At 61.1% G+C, this 18,683-nt stretch overlaps 1 protein-coding gene and 1 long non-coding RNA gene across 2 annotated transcripts; one reads left to right on the forward strand and one right to left on the reverse strand.

The window, feature by feature from the left end:
* Positions 1–2,226: 2,226 nt before the first annotated feature.
* On the forward strand, positions 2,227–8,480 carry SNAI3 (snail family transcriptional repressor 3). Its single transcript, XM_032853777.1, has 3 exons — positions 2,227–2,347; positions 5,491–6,099; positions 8,124–8,480. Exons 1-3 carry the CDS (start codon positions 2,272–2,274, stop codon positions 8,303–8,305), a joined length of 867 nt encoding a protein of 288 aa, XP_032709668.1. The 5' UTR covers positions 2,227–2,271; the 3' UTR covers positions 8,306–8,480.
* Positions 8,481–10,716: 2,236 nt separating this feature from the next.
* On the reverse strand, positions 10,717–12,298 carry LOC116865558. Its single transcript, XR_004382232.1, has 3 exons — positions 12,122–12,298; positions 11,224–11,523; positions 10,717–10,812 (listed from the first exon to the last, which is right to left on the reverse strand). It is a non-coding gene; the product is annotated as an uncharacterized LOC116865558 (long non-coding RNA).
* Between the last annotated feature and the right edge of the window lie 6,385 nt (positions 12,299–18,683).

An 18,683-nucleotide genomic window follows, 5' to 3' on the forward strand; every position in this document is an offset into this window, starting at 1 on the left:
GTCTGGGGGTTCACAAGGCCCTTCCGTCTCACCCAGCAAGCGCTGCTGGACCCCGCCGTGCACACGCAGGCACTGCGCAGGAGTGAGGGCTGGCTCCTGGCTGGGCCCCCATCGGGATGCAGTGTGATGGGGAGCAGGGCCCCCCGATTGGGTCGTGGAACCCAACCGGTTAAGAAGGGAGCACGCACTGGGGATGCATGTGTACAGACGCATGCAGAGTCAAGCACAACCTGTCTAACTCTTTGTAAGGCACGAAAAAAAGACTATAAAAACACATTCACACGAGAAGAAAAACTATCCAACCAGAACTACTGCAATGGCTCCCAGATGCCTACCCTAATGGCCAAGCGAGGCTCAGGCACCTGATAGAGGCAGATGGGCGGGGCCCAAGCCCAGCTCCCAGCCCACTGTCCTCCCCAGGGTCTTAGGTGTCAAGGGAAGATTGCTGTGATTTCTCCCGGACTCTGGTCCCTGCTCTGGTTGAAAGAGGGGCAGTTCCAGGAGACTGGAGGGAAGTGGGTGGGTGTGAGGCCTAACTGCCAGGTAAAGCAGCCATAATGAGGATAAAAGGACACGGAGCAAGAGCAAAGGGACAGTGGCATCCCCTCCCTGGCCCTGCACAGGTGCAGACAAGAAGATGCCCTCGTCTTCCTCTGAGGGTCCTTCTTGGGTCCAGCCAGACACGACCCTGCGAGCCACAGCCAGTGAGTCTGCATGACCCCAGCAAGGGCTGAGAAGTGGGTGTGGGTCTTTTGTTGTGGGATCCCAGGGGCCATTTCCAGGATGAGATGGGGAACACTCGTTTCCCTAAGTAGTGAGGGCCTCTCTCTGGGGATGAGGGACGTCACCTCGGCTGATGGCCCACAGTGGATGACCGGGTGAGGAGGGGCAGTGTGGGTGGAGGGCTAGCAGGCACCTGCAAGCCTTCTCTTCATCTGGGAGGAGGAAGAAGGGAGAAAGGGTATAAATAGAAGGGTCACGAGGCCACAGAACAGGTGAATAAGCAGAAAGCAGCCACGTGTCCTCTGAAATCCACACGCACAACTGCACAGGGCCAGGCTGTGGCCCGCAGGAGAAAGGCCTTCTGTCCATGTGGCACCTGCCCCTCCTTGCTCTCACCAAGCCACAGACAGGGGAGCACACGCCTCGTGTGCGCCTGGGTCCCTACCCCCCACTGGCTAACCTCTCAGAGCCTTTCTCACCTGCAACACTGCATGAACGTAAGACCCTGGGGGACATGGCCTTCCCTCCCCGCTTCTCTGGAGGTCCCTCTACCGGCTTACCGTCAACTCCACCCTGTCGCCCCCCAAGCCCAGAGCCAGCGTAGAGCACCCGCCGTCACCTGGCACCCGGGCCTCCAAGGCAGGCAGGCCTGCTGCAAGGCCACGGGAAAACCCCACGGCTGCCAGGGCAGGCTTGGTGCTGTGTCCCCTCACCCAGAGAACGCCCCGTCTGACCCCCAAAGTCCTGAAACGTCCACATCAAAAGGGACCAGACACTCAGACGCAGCTCGCCCCGCTCTTCGTGGCACTGAAGGAGGGACGCGGCCGCCCAGGGGCACAGACTGGTCTGCACACAGTGCCGGCGCTTCCCCTCTTGGAGGGAACTTCCCATCACCGCAGCTCAGATCCCCTCGGAATCCCAAAATCTCAGGCTGTGTCCGTTCTCCCGGGGAAAGGAGCCTCTGCGGGCGCGGCCCAATCCCTAAAGCCTTGTCCTCGGAGGGAAGGAGCGCTCCCCGGCTTTCACGCCCTGGGAAAGGCCTCTCTCCCGCCGCGGCTGACCCCCGCCGCCACCACGGCCCGCCAGCTGGGCCAGCTTCGGAGTCCAGGGCCTGCGCTCGTGGATCCACCGCAGCGGGTCTGCGCGGCAGGCGGGGCGGGTGCACCCCGCCGGAGCAGGGGTTCAGCGCGCGCCTCCCCCGCCGGCTGGACGGGAGCCCGGCTCGGCTTCCGCCCAGCCCTGACCGCCCTTTAGTCCACGGTGAGTGGGTGCGCCAGGCCCCAGGGGTCGGTGTGACTCGCGGCGCGCGCCAGCGCAGTCCCGTGGGGTTGGACTCGGCGGCCACGCGCTCCCTCCCCCGCGGCCCGCGCACCTGTCCTGGGCGTGGCCCCGAAGCCCCGCCCCGCGACCCCGCCCCGGCCGCGCCTCGCGCTGGTTGGCCCAGGCGGCGCGCTATGCTAATGAGCCAGCCCTCCCGACACCTGCCTGCTGCGCTGCCCGCGGGCGCCCGGCGGACGCGTCGGGGCACCCGCGTCCGCAGGGGGGACCATGCCACGCTCCTTCCTGGTGAGAGCGCACTCCAGCCACAGGGCTCCCAACTACAGGCAGCTGGAGACGCAGAGAGGTAGGGGCTGCCGGGCTCCTCGGACTTCGTCCCAGGTGGGAGGAAGGGGGCATCTTGCCGGCAGAGGGGCAGCGAGACCCCGGGTGCGTGGGTGGTCTGCGGGCGCTCGTCCGCTGCGGGGGGCCTCGGCCCCGCGTCGGGCTGAACGGGCGCGGACTCCCTCCCCACCGAGAGAAGTTTCAAGGCCCCCAGTCACTTTGGGGCTCTCCACCTGGGGCCTGGCGAACCCATTGCAGCTAAGGGAGCCCCGGAGCCATCTTCCCTGGGGCAGGAGGTTTGGGTGGGTGGGTGATGGGGTCCCGGGGATTGGTGGGGAGAGAGACTGGGAGAACTTGGGGATGCGGTCCAAGTGCTCCCCCAGAGCATCCAGAGGAGCCCAGAAGAGTGACCCATGGGCTCTGTGTGCCTAAGCCCAGCTCCTGCAGCGCCCCTCCCGGCCCCTCCAGGGCTTCCTCAAACCTCTTCTGGGGGTCACCTTCCCTCGGGCCTCCCTTCACCCCCGTGACAGGTCCTCAGAGCAAGCTGTGGGGGGCACTTAGGGGCTGCAGTCTCCCAACCCCAAGGGTGGCTCAGTGGGGAGATGCACGTCCAGGACCCGGGACTGTCTATGTATCCCCATTCCCTGCTAGGCATAGGGACACAAGAAGGTCCTGGGACAAAGGTCTCCTTAGAGTGATCAGAGCCATTCCCCACAGCTCAGGTGCTTCTTGGGGGTGGGGGGTGAAGACCCCCTCCCCGGGGGAAACTGCTTGGTGACTCAGACAAAGAGGGGAGGAGGGACACTGTGGAGGCCTGCGAGTGGAGGCCGCCGCATGGATCCATCCTGGGGCCCGCTGCCACCAGGGGGTGCCTCCTAGGACTGGGCTCCTGAACTCTGCATTTTGAAATCAGTTTAATGAGTCACCACCAGTGATTTTCATAAAATGAAACAGTACAGAAACCATCAGAGTGCAGGGCTCAGGGGAAGGAAACCTGGGCTTCAGATATATGTGTGTCTATGATGAGAAATGGAACTGACACGGCCATAGTCGTGTTTCAAACCTGTTGTCTAGAGCCCGGCCTTAGCACACACCTGGCTTTACCCTTTGTGCAGACGTGCAGACCAGGGCAGCCAGTGACAAGGGTCAGACTCAGCCACCTCCCACCCTCCTCCCTCCTCCTGTCACCCTCCTGCCTGCGGAGAGCTAGGTGACCACTGTGAGCCTCCGCCTGCTAGGGTGTTGTCTGGGGCCCCTCACTCTCTGATTTTAAGTAAGTGCCTTTTCAGGCCTCCCCCAGGGAATGTCTAAAACCAGAAGGAACTTAAAAGTCTCTTCTCCCAGGAATGTGAGTCCCAGGACCAGTTAAAAACATCCAGCAGCCCAGGAAGTATGGAAAGCATTTAAAGGACCAGCAGAGGCGTGGGGCAGTGCCACTAGCTTGGCTGCCTCTCTCCCCTGCCCTCCCTCTGGAGCCCCCAAAACAGGGTCTGGCTCTGAGATGCCTGGGGCCAGGGTGGTGGCTGCATCCCAGAGACAGGAAAGGTGCTCTTTTTCCCCAGTAGAAAGGCCCCTCGTGGCGCTTCTGTGGTGTCAGCCTCTCCAGCATCCCAGGGCTATCTTTCCAGAACTTCCTTGGCCTTTGTCTCTTAGCTTGCCATTGCTACTCTCTCTAGAGGACAGAAATTTGGTGTGCTATTTTATAATTGGAGGATTAGGGGTGAAGTCAGGGCAGAGTAGAGGGTGGGAACCTTCCTTAAAGGTCCTCATTTCTCTACATCCTCACTAACACTTGCAACTGCTTTTTTTTTTTTTTTAAGATTTTACTTATTTGACAGAGAGAGATCACAAGTAGGCAGAGAGGCAGGCAGAGAGAGAGGAGGAAGCAGGCTCCCCACTGAGCTGAGAGCCCGACGCGGGGCTCGATCCCAGGACCCCAAGATCATGGCCTGAGCCAAATGCAGAGGCTTAACCCACTGAGCCACCCAGGCACCCCGCAATTGGCTGTTTTTAAATTCTAGCCATCCTAGTGGGCATGACCTGTTATCTGGTTGTGGCTTGAATTTGCATTTCCTTGATGGCCAAAGAGGGCAAGCACCTTTTCCTGGGCTTGTGAGCCATTTGTAGCTCTCTCGTTTTTGTTTTTGCTTTGTTTTGTTTTGTTTTGAAGTAAGCTCCACGCCTAGCATGGGGCTTGAACTCACAACCCTGAGGTTAAGAGTCAGAGGACCTGCCTGCCAGGCACCCTGCCATTTGTAGATCTTGTTTGGAGAAACGTTTATTCAGATGCTTTACCCGTTTTAAAATTCTATTACTTATCTCTCATTGCTGCATTGCAGGAGTTCTTTGTATATTCTGGATGCTAGTGACCTACCGGGTATGTGATTTGCAAATATTTTCTCCCCAGCTGTGGGTTGTCTTTCTCGACCCAAAGCCTTGCATGAAGGCAGAAACGAGACCAGAGATTTATTCCATCACATCTGGAGCACGAAGTGGGACAGGGGCTGTTCAGGGATTTGGGTTTGGGGGAAATGCGGGATGTAACTACCCACTCACCTGTTGACTCTGGGGGCGCCCGCTGCTCCCATCTGGTCAAGTGTGGGCATGCCGGCCCCCAAGTTCGGGCGTGGCAGCCTGGGGACCAGCTGCCCCAGGAGGTCGTGGCGGTACCATCGAGCACAGCTGTCGACCTGGTAGCGTTGGCGGGAGGCTGTGTGCACCTCCGTCGCCATGGGTGAGGGGTGATCGGGGGTGACTGGAGGCTAATCAGTTGTCTTATACATTGTAGCTGACTGCCAAGTGTTCGCTCTGATTCAGCGCTGTGTGGGAGCCTGGCGCCGCGGCTCTGAGCCGGCCCTGAGGTGGAACGGGGGTCAGGGAGGCCTGCCCCGTCTGGGTCACGGGGGAACCTCCCTCGGCCCCACGAGGGCCCTTCTGGGAGCCTGTTGGGGACTTCTCTTCCTTTGTTTTTAGAGCACTGAGATCTGTCCCGTAGACCCTGTGGTCACGTCCTGAGCTGACACCCCGCCTCGTCAGTCCTTTCCCTGCAAACTGAACTGCGAGGACCTAGAGGAGGCCCGGGGTCGGACCAAGCAGGGCAAGTCTGAGGACAGAGTGTGGGGGCTCATGTTCACCTGTACCTTCTCTCTCCGTCCTCCCTTCCAGAAGTCAACGGTGCCCATTCTGCCTGCAGGGGCCTGGTGGTGCCCGTCCTCCTCCCAGATAAGTCGGCCTCTCCCACACCTGCTGACCCTCCCCGGCCCTGGGAGCACACCTCTGTCCTCGCCCGCATCTCCCTGCCCCTTCCCCGCCACGAGGAAGCGCAGGGGGCCCCCGGGCCAGACCCCCTGCAAGTTGGCGCAGTGCACCTTTGGGCCGGTCGGGCCCCCAGCGTACCCCTCAAAGATAGCCTGAACCAGCTTAACCTGCCCCCGCTGCTGGTGCTGCCCACACGGTGGCCCCCGATCCCGGGCCCCGCTGGGGACCCCGCCGCAGATGGCCGGCTGGGTGCGGCACGGGCCCCCGGAGGCTTCCAGTGCGTGCACTGTGGCAAGACCTACCACACGCCGGCCGGGCTGGCCAGGCACCGGGAGCTGCACTGCCAGCTGCAGGCACGGCGCTGCTTCTCCTGCAAACACTGCGACAAGGAGTACGGCAGCTTGGGCGCCCTCAAGATGCACCTGCGCACGCATACGCTGCCTTGCCCCTGCGCCGTCTGCGGCAAGGCCTTCTCCCGGCCCTGGCTGCTCCAGGGCCACATGCGTACCCACACAGGTGGGTTGGTGGGAGGCCCCGGGGGGCGGGGTTCAGGCCTGGCCCCAGACAGGACCGGAGGGGAGAGTTTGCAAACAAGTGGCCAACATGGCCGGGCTCCCTCCAGAGGCTCGGGGAGGGTCCTTCCTGCCTCCTCTAGCGCCAGGGAGGCCCGGGTGTCCCTCCACGGTGGCCATGTCCCTTGCCCCTGCCCCCATCCTCATGTGGCCTCTCCCCTACGCATATTTGCGTCCATATTGCCTCTGTTGTGAGGACACCAGTATAGGGGGCCAGGGTCCACATACCCAGGGTGACCCCACCCTAATCTGGTCGCATCTGCAGGGGCCCTGGGTTCCAGGTCAGGTCACGTCCACAGGCACTGGAGGTTATGACACAAACACATCTGTTTTGAGACACACAATTCACCCCACAACACCTGGCAAAGCACAGGATGTCCCGGCTTCTGTGGGTCTGACTTGTCACCTTCCACGGCCTTCCGGAACTCTGGAGCAGGAGGAGCGGGGGACGGAGAAAGACGGGTGGCAAGCACGGGGGCACAGACTGCCTGAAGGGCACAGACGACAGCTGGGGCTTGATGAGGGCCCGGGAGCAACCCCTTCCTGGGGAAGAGGAGGCCTGAACACAGGAAGGGAGAGGAGGGCAGCTGCGGACAGACAGAGACGAGCCGACGAAAGAGAGGGGCATGTGCCCAGACCTGAGGCCCAGAGGCCTCAGCACTTCAACTCTGAGGGCAGGAGGTAGGACCACACCGCACCCCAGGCCCACCAGGAGAGGGAGAGGGAGGCACAGACAGATGGCCAGGAACGAGAGTTGAGGGCCAAGGCCCCAGCTGTCACGCATGCCTCCCGTCCCCGAGCCTCCCTGCCCGAGTCTCTGTAACTAGGACTCTTGGAGTCCCAGCTGGGCAGAGGCTGGAAAGCAGGGTCTTGCAGGAGCCACTGTCTGGGCTGAAATTCCATTTGGTTTTCCTCAGCTCCCCCCGCAGAGACGTCCCCGAGTGCCCCACCCCACACTCTCAGGCACTCAGCGCTCTGGGTCTGGGAGCCCAGAGGGTGGGAGGCCCCACAGGAGACTGACCGGGCTGGAGGGTGTCCGGGCTTTGAGCAGCAGGGAGAGATGCTCAGGGGCCTTGGGACTGCAGCCTGGTGCCTCTCGGGACTCCACAGGGCGGAGGGCTGGGAGTCACTCCACACGGGCAGAGGACAGATGAGCCCCAGTGGTCCTCTTACACTTGTTAGGGCTGTCCAGGGGGCCCAGCTCCCAACGGAAGGACTTTGCGCAAATCCCCAAGCACCCTGATTGGAGGTGCTTTGGAGGACACAAGGTTCCTAAGACGTTCCTAAATGCCTGTGTCCACTGCAGGGGCCAGGGCTCAGTCCTTTCAGCCCACCTTCACGGCCGATCCGGGAGTGGCGCCGCTTGCCACCCTGTCCTTCCACGGCAGGAACAGCGGCCAGAAGGCCCCCCGGAGGGCTCTGGCAGAAACAGAGAAGGATCTGGTGACTGTGGTGATTACAGCAAAGACCCACACTAGACCTTTCCTCTTAGGGTCTTAGATGCTGTAGTCCTGGCCGGATGTGACCGTCCATCCTGTTCCCAAGCGGCTCTGACCTTGACTGTGTATGTGGGCCTGTTGGTCCTAGGGTTTCCTCCTGGAGCCGGGCTGAGGCCCCCTCCATGAGTGCTGGGGAAGGGCGCTGAAGGAAGAGAAAGCATTAGAACGGGCACGAACATTTGGAGAAGGTGGAAGGCCTTATTCATTTATTTTTTTATTTTAAAGATTTTACTTATTTATTGGGGGGGAGCAGAGGGGGAGGGACTCCCCGCTGAGCAAAGCCTGAGCCGGGGCCCCACCCCACAGCCCTGGGACCATGACCTGGGCTGAAATCCAGAGGCAGGTGCTCACCAGGGGAGCACCCAGGCACCCCGAAGCTTGTTCGCTGGTAAACACGACCCATGAACCCGGGGCCAGCTCCCGTGAGCAGGCAGAGGCACCCTGACCCACGCCCCCCTTCCTCCCGCAGGTGAGAAGCCCTACACCTGTTCTCACTGTAGCAGGGCCTTTGCCGACCGCTCCAACCTCCGGGCCCACCTGCAGACACACTCTGGCACCAAGAAGTACTGGTGCAAGACCTGTGCCAAGACCTTCTCCCGCTCGTCGCTCCTGGCGCGTCACCAGGAGTCCGGCTGCTGCCCCGGCCCCTGAGGAGGGTGGGCTCGGTGCAGGTAGGAGGGACAGGACGTCACCCCAGAGCTGACGGCTGGCCTGCCGCGCTGCCCGGCCCCACACTCGCCCGTTCGGTGTTTCTCCTCTCCGCCTGCCGCCGCCCAACCCCATCCCGAACGGGAGAAGCCTGGAGGGCTGTTAGGGTGAGTGAGCGAAGACGGTGACCAAGGACGGTCCCGTGTTTGACTTGCTCTGGTTTCTGCTTCTGTTATCCCAGAGTTAAAGGCCGGTGGGGGACAGCTGCCAGCGTGGCCCGCGCCTGCCATTCCGCTGGCCTTTGTGGGGAGAGCTGCCTCAGGGCTCCCCTCCGCCTGCCGCTGGTCTGGACTCCGGGCTCAGCCGGGTCCCGTCAGGGATGCCGCATGCCGCCCCCGCCCTCCTCCCCAGGCAGCCCCGGACAGAGCGAGGCCCCCCCACAACCACAGGGCAGAGGACAACCACGTGTCCTCTGAGGCTCTGAGTCAACGGCGGAGGCTGAGCGTGGAACTGTCCTCGAGGGGCTGCAGGTGGGTGACGTGGCCCTCTGGCCGCAGAGTGGGGGGGGACGGCGAGGGCGTGGAGCCATGAGACGGAGGGATGAGGGGCAGGACTGGTGGGAGGCGGTGGCGCCAGTACACGCAGGCGGAGCAGGCGCCAGTACACGCAGGAGGCACCGTCTTCGGAAGAAAGAGACCAGAAATGGGAACAGCATTAAACCGGGAGGGAGAGCAGCCACGGGGCGTGGACGTGCTGGGGAGAGGGTGTGAGCAGAGCTGGGGACATCAAGGCCCAGGGAAGAGGCAGCCGTGGGCTGCGCGTGCCCGCACTGGCAGGGCGCTCAGAAGGCCATCTAGTCTGGGTCTGCACACGTCTCTACGGAGGCCACCACATCACCCAGGGACTGTGTCCGTGGCCGCCCGTGGCACCGTCACCTCCCCTCTGTCTGCCCTTTTCTGAGGCTGCAGGCGTCCCCCAGCTGAGAGAGGGGCAGACCTTGACCCTGCCCAAGACAGGCCTCTCAAACAGACTCAGGTGCCAACAGGAGACCCCTCCTCTGCCTCCTGCCCCCACGGGGCAGCCTCTTCCCACCTCCAAACACCGGGCGGTCACCTGCTGGGCTGGTCCTCCTCCTGCCAGCACATCTTGGCGTCTCCGGCTGGCCCCGGGAGGGCGGCCTGCATCTCACGGGGACTGATTGAGTTCTCGACACCCGGAGGGGACACCTGCTCCTCTCTGCAGGAGGGCTGGCCAGCTGTCAGCAACGCCACTTCTGGCCCAGGCTGAGGGACAAAGTTAGGCACCTTGGTCCTGGCCCTGAATGGGGCCATAGGGCAAGCAGCAGAGGTCCCTGTCTCAGCCCCAAGCCCTATGGCCCTGCTGAGGAATGTCCACCAGGCCCACCCTGGCCACTCGGCACCTACAGATTCCGCTGGAGGCTCCTCTGCGGCTGCTTGGATGACGGCCATTGGAGGAGCCTTGGGGACACCCCAGAGGAAACTTGACCGTTATCTTGGGCTTCTCAGGACCAAGGGTGACCTTGACGAAACTGGCCACCCAGGAGCCCGCGGCTCTAGCAAGTACCAGACTGTATCAGCAGGTGGAAGGAAGACGCCCTCTGGGAAAGCCTTGCTCACATTCCCGGGCTGCACTGCTGCCTTCCCTCCGCAGGGATCAGCCGCGCCCGGAAGGACAGACAGTGTGAGCGGGAGGCTTAGCTAATATATCCGAGTCCTGGGGCTGCGTAACCAAGTTCCCCACACCGGCCCGCTTGAACCTCAGAGGTCCACTCCCCCATAGTCTGGAGGCCGCACGTCTGAGACCCAGGTGCCAGCATGGCTGGTTCCTCCTGGGGCCCCTCTCTCAGGCCCTGCTGGCTTGCCGGCGTCTTCCACGTCCTCGGCTGGTAGACCCGTCACCCATCTCTGCCTCCGTCCCATGTGGCGTCTTCCTGTCTGTGCGTCTGTCTCTGTGTGCAAATCCCCCTTTTCCTGAGGACACCAGGCCTACTGGGTTAGGAACCCCCTGATGACATCATCTTAACTGGATCAACTCCAAAGACCCTGGTTCCAAATGGGGCAACATTCTGAGGTCCTGGGGGGTCAGGATTTCAACACCATCCTCCCCCAACAGCTGACATGAGCAGAGTTTGCCAAGAGACACCTGGGGTCAACTCCTCTGTCCTTAGTCCGCAAAGGTTTGGTGGGTGGGTGCAGTCGATTTAACTGATGGATTTACTGGAAACACTTCCTGTGCCCATTCCCACGCCTGTCCGTCGTCCTGAGCAGGAGCCCTGCGCTCACAGGGCAGCCGTCCCTCTCAGCAGTCTCCCAGAGCTCTGGGCTCCTCTGCTGAGCGGGTCAAGCCGGCGATCGGCCTGTGTCCCGCCATCTCACAGAAGGCCTTTTTTTTTTTTTTTTCTTTTTAAATAGCCTCCAGATGCCTGAAGGAAGCTATATTGTAGATTGTGTTCTATTTCTGGGTCCCGATGTCTAAATGAGGCGATGCACCTGTTGGATATGAAGGGAGGGAATTTCGCGGCTCTAAAATAAAGTCGAACGCTTGCCCTTCTGTACTGGCCCATGGAAAATGCTCCTACATTTGTATCTGGACTGGCAGAGGGCAGGGCGATGGAGGCTGGCTTGGCAGACGGGGTGAGGAAAGGCCCGAGGGCCTGCTGGGAAGCCAGCGGAGGATGAATGGGGGAGACAGGCCCACCGGGAGCGCGTCAGCTGGGGTCAGATCACGGGGAGGCCACGCGGCCCGGCCCGAGCAGCTGGCAGCTCCCCCTCCCCGTGTCCCCTGCCTCTCCTTGTCACTTTGGTTATCAGAATTCACCTAGGACACCCATTACAAAGTTGGCTTTCTGGAGCCCCCAATCCCGACACCTACAGAGTGGGAACCAGGAAGGGGGCCCAGACCTCGTTCATGTCTGTCCCAGTGGCGTGGGTGCGGCTGGGCTTTCTGCGGGAGCTGCTCTTTGGGTCCCTCCACCCAAAGGCTTTCTTTTTCCTGCCCAGACTTTGCTGAACACATGTCCCCTCTTCATCCTAAAGAAGGCCTTTGGGTCCCCTCCCTCCGAGGCAAGAGCAAGTGGAGCAGGGGCCAGAGGCCCTGGGGCCGAGGAGCTGGGAGCTGGTGCTGTGGCCATAGCCCGTCCGGTAGACGCTCCACCAGTTCCATCCAGCAGAAAGCGGAAGGCTAAGAGATCAGGGGGGATTCTGGACAAGAGGAAAACCATGTAATAAGCCCTCCAAGCTCAGAGACCCCATCTTTCAACAAGAGAGGAGTCCCTGGATGGTGGTGTGAGGGCGACGGACAGGGTCAGCATCAGATACCCAGCCAGGAAAACCACTGTTCTTGGACTCAGATGCCAGCGCCCGGCCTCCACGGGCTCAGGTCCTGGAAACAGGTGCAAGAGGGACACCCAGTCTCTCCGTGGCCCGGTCCCCTGCTCCATCCCCCATTCAAGGAAACCACTCTCCTGAAGCTACAGACACACTAGGGTTATGCCTTCCCTTCCAAAAGTCCAGAGGGTTCCATAAATATCATTTGGGCCCAGAATATTCGGGGGGGGGGTTCTCTAGAAGTTTGAAAATAGCCTGCTTGTTACTATCTATATTCAGAGAACCCACTCCCGGCCTCCACTTGGGGGCTAAGTATAGCTCGCTGGCAAGGTTCAATGGAACAAAAGTTTCCAGACCTCTGTCACTTGTGCACAGCATGACATTCCAGGGAGGATGCAGCCAAGACTCAGAGGGGGTCCAAGGAGGCCGGGACAGCAGGGCGCCCCCGAGCGGGGGAGTCTGTGGGACTCACCGGCAATCAGGGTGTCCTGGCTCGGTCCCCAAGTGAGGAGTTCTGATCCCAGCTGAGTCACTCCCACTGTAAGGCCTTGGCTTCCGCTTCTGTAAAAAAAGGAAATCATGCTAAACTCAGTTTCAGAATTCAGGGGAGGACCAAATACATATAATAGCAAAAAAAAAAAAAAAAAAAAGAAAAGAAAAAAGAAAAAAGACACTCAAGATTCCTCAAATAAAACCAAACAGCTAACGTCAGAGAAACCCTTCCCTCCTCTTAGAGTCTGCATGCACCTCCCGGCCAGCGAGTTCTGGCTCCCGCTCTCCCCTCCCAGCTGCCTGCTCAGCTCACTGAGCAGCTGGGAGCATGCTCAGGGCCCCGCACACACGGGGCAGGGGCTCAAGGTCACAGTGGGGCCAAGGGGGCTGCTGAGGGGCAGAGGTCGGGGCCCGTCTCAGCAGCTGGGCACGTACATCTCTGGTATGTGCAGTTCAGGGCTGTGTCCCCCATCGTCCATCTGTGCTGTGCCCCCAACCCCCAGGCTGACCTGAGGGCATCCGCCACCCCCCGCCAACAGTCTCCCCACACCTCTGTCCCTCGGGGCCTCTTCTGTTTTCCTGTGAAGATCCACCAGTCACGGGTCCTTCAGGAGGACGTGGAATCACTCGGCCCATCTAGCTTAAGATACCAGTCCCCTTCCCTCCCCTGGGAGCAGGCCTATGCTCCAGAGAGTGACATAGTGACCTCGGAAATGAGAGTATGTAAGGAAGGCGGTCCTGGAGCCACAGGGGACTGAAACCTGCATGTTCACCTGGGGAACGCAAGTGTTCTGAATCGGCCAAAAAGAGGCTGGGTTAGGGACAGTCTGAGCCCTGATCCCGCCGCCAGCCCCTCCACTGAGTGTGAGATGAGGTGCAGCCGCTGTCCCTGTGGCTCTGGTGACCTTGGTGGCAGCTGTGTCTGCCCCCCTCACAGAACCCACCCCGTGATGGTGGCTACGAGGGAGACCCCTCGCCATGAGGGCACGAGCTGATGGTGCAGGAGCTGCAGGGGGGCTTGGCACTGGCATCTCCACACGGGCCCGCCAGCTCGCTGCCCCAGGGCCCTGGCACCTCCCCACCACGCACTCGTGGAAATCAGATGCAGCCTAAGGATGTCTTGAGTTGTACTCAACCTCAACCCTGGGTGCCAGCCTCTGTCGTGTTCCGAGCGAAGGCATGGGAGGCGTGCAGAGCCCGTCACGGGGCGCGCGGGTCATCTCCGAGGAGGGCACGTGCCACGGAGACGCAGGCCTGTGCACCTGCAGGCATCTTGTCAGAAAAGAACTAAGGGAACCTGTCCCTTCCAGGAGAATGAACAGGACTTCTCCCCCATAACACCTACACATTTAAGAGAAAATGACCATTTCAGAAGCTTTCTATCTCTGGGCAGCTTTCAGGCTCAAAGACTTTTCTGATGAGAAAATGATTTTTCTTTTTTTTGAATTTAATTTCTTTTCAGTGTACCAGAATTCATTGTTTATGCAGCACACCCAGTGCTCCACGCAATGCGTGCCCTCCCTAATACCCACCTCCAGGCTCCCCCAACCTCCCACCCCCGAAAATGATTTTTTTAAATTATGAAATGAAACGTCAATATATGGACGTTCCGGATAAAAGAATGAACCATTGTTTTCCCAACGACTGATGTGGACACTGCGACACCCACCCAGGCCAGAGACCCCAAGGATGGGGCAGATTTCCGTGGATCGGAGCGTGGGAGGTGTTCACCAAGAGGTCAGATTCCCGGTCGCAGCTCGCTGGGAGGCAGTGTCACCACAGACAAGCTGCAGGCATCTGGAGGAGCTGGAGTGCGTTTCTGTCCCGTCTGTGGGGTCGGGCAGAGGGGACAGTCCGGCCGCTCCAGCCAGGACCCCAGACACCCAGATTCGCAACAATGCCAAACCACGTCACTGTCCTAAAACTGCTCTGGGAAACAGTTCCCCTGCGCACAGATGTGTCAGCACGTGGTGGGTTTCTTACCGATGATTCTGAATGAACGTAGTTCGCGCATCGTTACATCAGCTGAACTCCCAACACGGGGCAGTGTACAGGCGCCGTGTGCACAGCTCTCGGTGCTGAGCCCGGGCGTGGGCACACTCGCACAGCCAGCCGGAGACCCGCGCGCCCACGTGCGCTCCCAGGGTGGGAGCAGGAGCCTGTGGCGGTGCACGGACGCTGCCCACGGACGCTGCCCAGCCGGGCGCTGGGAGAGAAGCTCGCACCGGCTCGGCGAGATGCGAGAGACGCCCGTCACTGCTCCAGGGGCGCCTCCTGCTTCCCCGGCTGTGCGCGCACCCGCGGGCGCCGGGCTCATCTTCCGTCCTGCCGCCACCGCCTCAGCTCAAGCCCTGCGCTCCCAGCCCGACCAGCGAGAGCTCCTCCTGGGCCCTGCTCCCACCTTCCCTCCACATCCGCCTCCCCCACGCCCAGCGCAGCGCCCTGGCTACCTCACGTTCAAGACCATGACCCGTGGCGTCCTGTGGGAGGCCACCTTCACCCTAAACCCTCCGTGTGCCGGGCCTGTATCTGATCCGGACAGGCGCTCGGCAAACCCAAGGGAATGAGCGAAAGGGCACCTGGCTGGCTCAGGTCGTGACCAAAGCGTCCTCGGATGGAGTCCCGCGTCGCGCTCCCTGGTCAGCGGGGAGTCTGCTTCTGCCTCTGCCGCTCCCCCCATTTATGCTCTCTCTCAAATAAAATCTTAAAAAGGGGGGGAATAAAGGAACAGACGGGGGACAGGGCAAGGCTCCATCTAAACCAGCCTTTATTTCTGTTTTCTTCAGTCCATTTGCGGGACCAATCTCACAGCCGTGGCCTTTCCTCACCCTTAGAAAGGAAGCTGCTGGCCACGGCACAAGTGCGAGGCCCACCATCAGGCCCCGGGGCCGGGCTGCAGACACGGCGCGCGGGCGCCGGCAAGCGGTGAAGGCGACGGTGGAGACCATCCCGGCTGTCAGCGGCGTGGACAGGGGACGCCAGGGCGCATGCGCATGGTGACGCCCGCCGGCCGGCTCCAGCTGACAAGGCTGCTGGCCGGGTGCGCGCATGGAGCGAGGACACACATGAGCTCACTTCGGAGGAGCAGAGGCTACAGAAGCAGCCGTGTCACTCACTGATTTAAACACCCGACACTGTTTCTTCTGGAAGGAGGCAGCACTGACCTGTGCGCTTCTGGGGCCAGTGTCAGCCAGTACTCACCGTGGACCGCCGTGGACGTGACACTGGCAGGCCCTTCTCCACCAGAGAGGTCTCGCGGCATGTTGGGTGGCGGCTGCCATTGACACCTTCACACTCTGGCTTCAGAGTCTGTGATCTCAGCTACTAAACCAAGTGCTGCCCAGCAAGACACTCTTGAGCTCTTCCCTTGCAAATCAGAGACCAGAAACGGGGGAGATCAGGAGGCGGAAGTTCTAGAAAGGGCAGGCCCGGGTGTGCAGAGATGGCTGGAGGGTGGCCGGGCACGTGCAAGAAGGGGAGCTGCCCTGGGGCCTGGAGGAAAACACCTCCCTGACGGGTCTGGGGCTCGAGTGTGGAACGTGGGGTTCTCTTAACACCTGCCCAGGGGAAGACAAAGGGCCGTAAGCAGCAGTGGGGGAGGGGCGGGGCGGCACCGGAAAACCACGGAAGGACAGCAGGATGCTCAAAATTTCACCGAGCTGACCAGGCCTCTTTTTTTGTTTTTAAGATTTTATTTATTTTTTTGACAGACAGAGACACAGCGAGCGAGGGAACACAAGCAGGGGGAGTGGGAGTGGGGAAAGAGGATCCCTGCTCCGCGGGGCAGGCTCGATCCCCAGATCCTGAGACCATGACCTGAGCCTAAGGCAGACGCTTAATGACTGAGCCCCCCCAGACACCTCTGACCAGGCTTTGAGAAACAGGACAGAAAGGCCAGGAAGACCAAAGAGGGTGGAGGTCGAAGGACAGTGGCCAGGATTCCAGGAGTCCGAAGGCAGATTCAGGAAGGATTTCCCCTGAGCCAGGTGGGACGCTGCCACTCACAGCTGGGCTTGGGGACCAAACAGGTAGCAGGTGTTGCCCACCACAGCACCGGGCACCCAGCAGGTGCCTGATATCTGGCCTCCACACTCTGGGACTCCCAGCTCGGGTCCTGGTTCACAATGACACCTTAAACCGTCCCTGCCAGAACACAGACCTTTCAGGAAAAGACCAGCAGCGAGGCACTAGCAGGCAGGGCCGGCGGGCACCTCCCAAGATCAGCCAGACACCTGCAGGAGCAGGTGTGCGTGGGGCCCGTGGGAGGCCCCGGCCACCGTCCAGTGGAGTACGCACAGACTGGCCTGCAGAACGCCCTCTTCCCCAGTGTCTGGGGATGACAACGCATCCTAACTCCAGGATGCTGGGGCTGCCCTTACACACTCCACAGGTGGGGCTGAGAGCTCCGAGACTCTCTCTCCCTGTCCTGGGGCTGCCGGTTCCAGACAAAGGTGTGGGCAGGCTGGTCCCTCTCTACGTGGCCTGCAGACTGGCGTCTTCTCCCTACGTCCTCGTGTGGTCCTCCCTCGGCGCCTGCCTGTGCCTGATTTCCTCGTGTCCCCCAAGCCCTGGGATCTGGGTCTGCCCTACTGACCTCACTGTAACTTGATCAGCTCTTTAAAGATGCTCTCTCCAAACACAGGCACATCGTGAGGTCCTGGGCACCAAGATGTCAACATACACTTGCAGAGGGCAACTCAGCCCGAGAGCTCCCTTCCGAAACCATGGACCTTCTATCAACAGAGAAACGCCAGCGTGCCCCGGCCCCCCGGCACCAGTACGCCACAAGCAGCCCTCCCTGGAGTCAGACTGGGGCTCTGAGCTGGGCGCTGTCCCCGCCCCCGTTCAGGGGTGGGTGGCACAAGAGGTGGACTGAGCTGCTCGGAGGCTCCCGGCCACAACACATGGGACAGGATTGGAACCAGGCAGCCTCCCCCAGACCCCAGAATCCTCAGGCCCCGCCCCTGCTGGAAAGCAGCCCTGCAGGGACCCGAGGGCCTCAGGTCAGGCAAGCGCCTTGCTGTCTCCCACGTGAGAACCGGGAGCTGCTGGCCTTCCCTGGGTTTGGCTCAGGGACCCACGCGTCCCTGCTCCTTGTCCTTGGCACCTTCCCCAGCTGCCCCTGCACACGTGCCTCATGATGCGTCTCACGCATCCCCCAGACTAAGCCCGAAGCATAAATAAAACACGGACTAAAGCCTGTACGCGTGGGCACCTGGGTGAAGCTGCCTTCGGCTCCCAGGTCCTATCCCGAGGTCCTGAGATCGAGCCCCGAGTCAGGCTCCCTGCTCAGCGGGAAGCCTGCTTCTCCCTCTGCCTGTCACTCCTTCCACTTATTCTCTCCATCTCTCTCTCTCTTAACTAAAATCTTAAAGTAAAAACCTGTACACGAAGTGCTGTCTTGTGCTCTGCTGATGGAGAAGAGCAGGGAGCACCTGCTTGGTGCCCGGCACAGCCCCCTCAGCGGCCCCGAGGAACAGGGCTCGGGAGGAAACGGGAGCTCCCAGTGGCCAGAGGGAAAGCAGAGATGCAAACCTGACGCCTCTGCCTGCGTCATGGTGGACATGAGCACTACGAGCGGAGCCCCCAGTTTTGAGAAAAATGCCAACGGTCTCAAAAGGGCTGAGCCAGGACCGTGCAGACAGACAGGGAGAGGCTCAGGCCACGGTGCACACAGACACCAGTCATCCCGAGCCTTCCTGTCGGGGGGACAGACCCTGGTGCGGGTGCAGTGTGGGGGGCGCCGTGCTCACGGGGCGGCTCTGCTGGGCCCATCTCAAACTCTTCCGCTTGGAGAGGGGGTGTGCCGAGAGTGTGGCTTACAGAGCCCTCAGTGACACGGCTGGTCCTGGACCTGCGGACAGGTGAAGGGTGCGTGGATGACTGGGTGACTCCAGACGGAGGGCGCCCAGAGCGCCCCGCTTCCTTACTGACATGCTGCCCCGCCCCCACTATCACCGGGGCTCTGTCGCCCGCGGCGCCGCACACCGTGCTGCCTTCACCGCATCAGACTCTGGGTTTACGCCTGGTTCAAAGAGCTCACCTGGGTTCAGCAGTCGAAGGGCGAATATTTCCGACACAGGCAGCAAAGACAGTGTGACGCTGACACGACAGGCACAGCAGCTGTCTTCTGACGCTCTGAGAACCCACGGAGCTCCGTCGGTCTAAGCCAGCCACCAGACCCCTCAGTTCAGAACCACCCACCTGGTAGCTCACACACATGAAATCGGGGCATCACTAGGCAGCCACAGTGAGCAGTGACTGGCCTATGGCCATATGCACAGACATGAGGTGTGGGGGCTGATGGGTCAGGACACCTGTGCACACCTGTGAAGCCCCGGTCTGCTCCATGGGACAGACACACCTAGCCAGTCTCCTCCTGCCCTCGTCTGTCTCCCCTACCTCAGCCCTTCTCCAGACAACCATGCAGCTGCCTTCTGTCACACAAAAGGCTGCTGGTACTTTCTTGAATTCTTAGCAGTGGGACCTGCCATGATTGTTTGCACACCTCAGTCCCAACCCCAAGGCCTCAACACACGACA

This window comes from Lontra canadensis, unplaced genomic scaffold, assembly GCF_010015895.1.
Source record: "Lontra canadensis isolate GAN:19392208 unplaced genomic scaffold, GSC_riverotter_1.0 scaffold8, whole genome shotgun sequence".
Taxonomy (NCBI): Eukaryota; Metazoa; Chordata; class Mammalia; order Carnivora; family Mustelidae; genus Lontra; species Lontra canadensis.

Bases quoted from the DNA above. Each gene is read 5' to 3' on its own strand.
- SNAI3 (XM_032853777.1), top strand. From the start codon at position 2,272: ATGCCACGCTCCTTCCTGGTGAGAGCGCACTCCAGCCACAGGGCTCCC. The intron at 2,348-5,490 runs GTAGGGGCTGCC...CCTCCCTTCCAG, and splicing joins GCAGCTGGAGACGCAGAGAG to AAGTCAACGGTGCCCATTCT. The intron at 6,100-8,123 runs GTGGGTTGGTGG...TTCCTCCCGCAG, and splicing joins CCACATGCGTACCCACACAG to GTGAGAAGCCCTACACCTGT.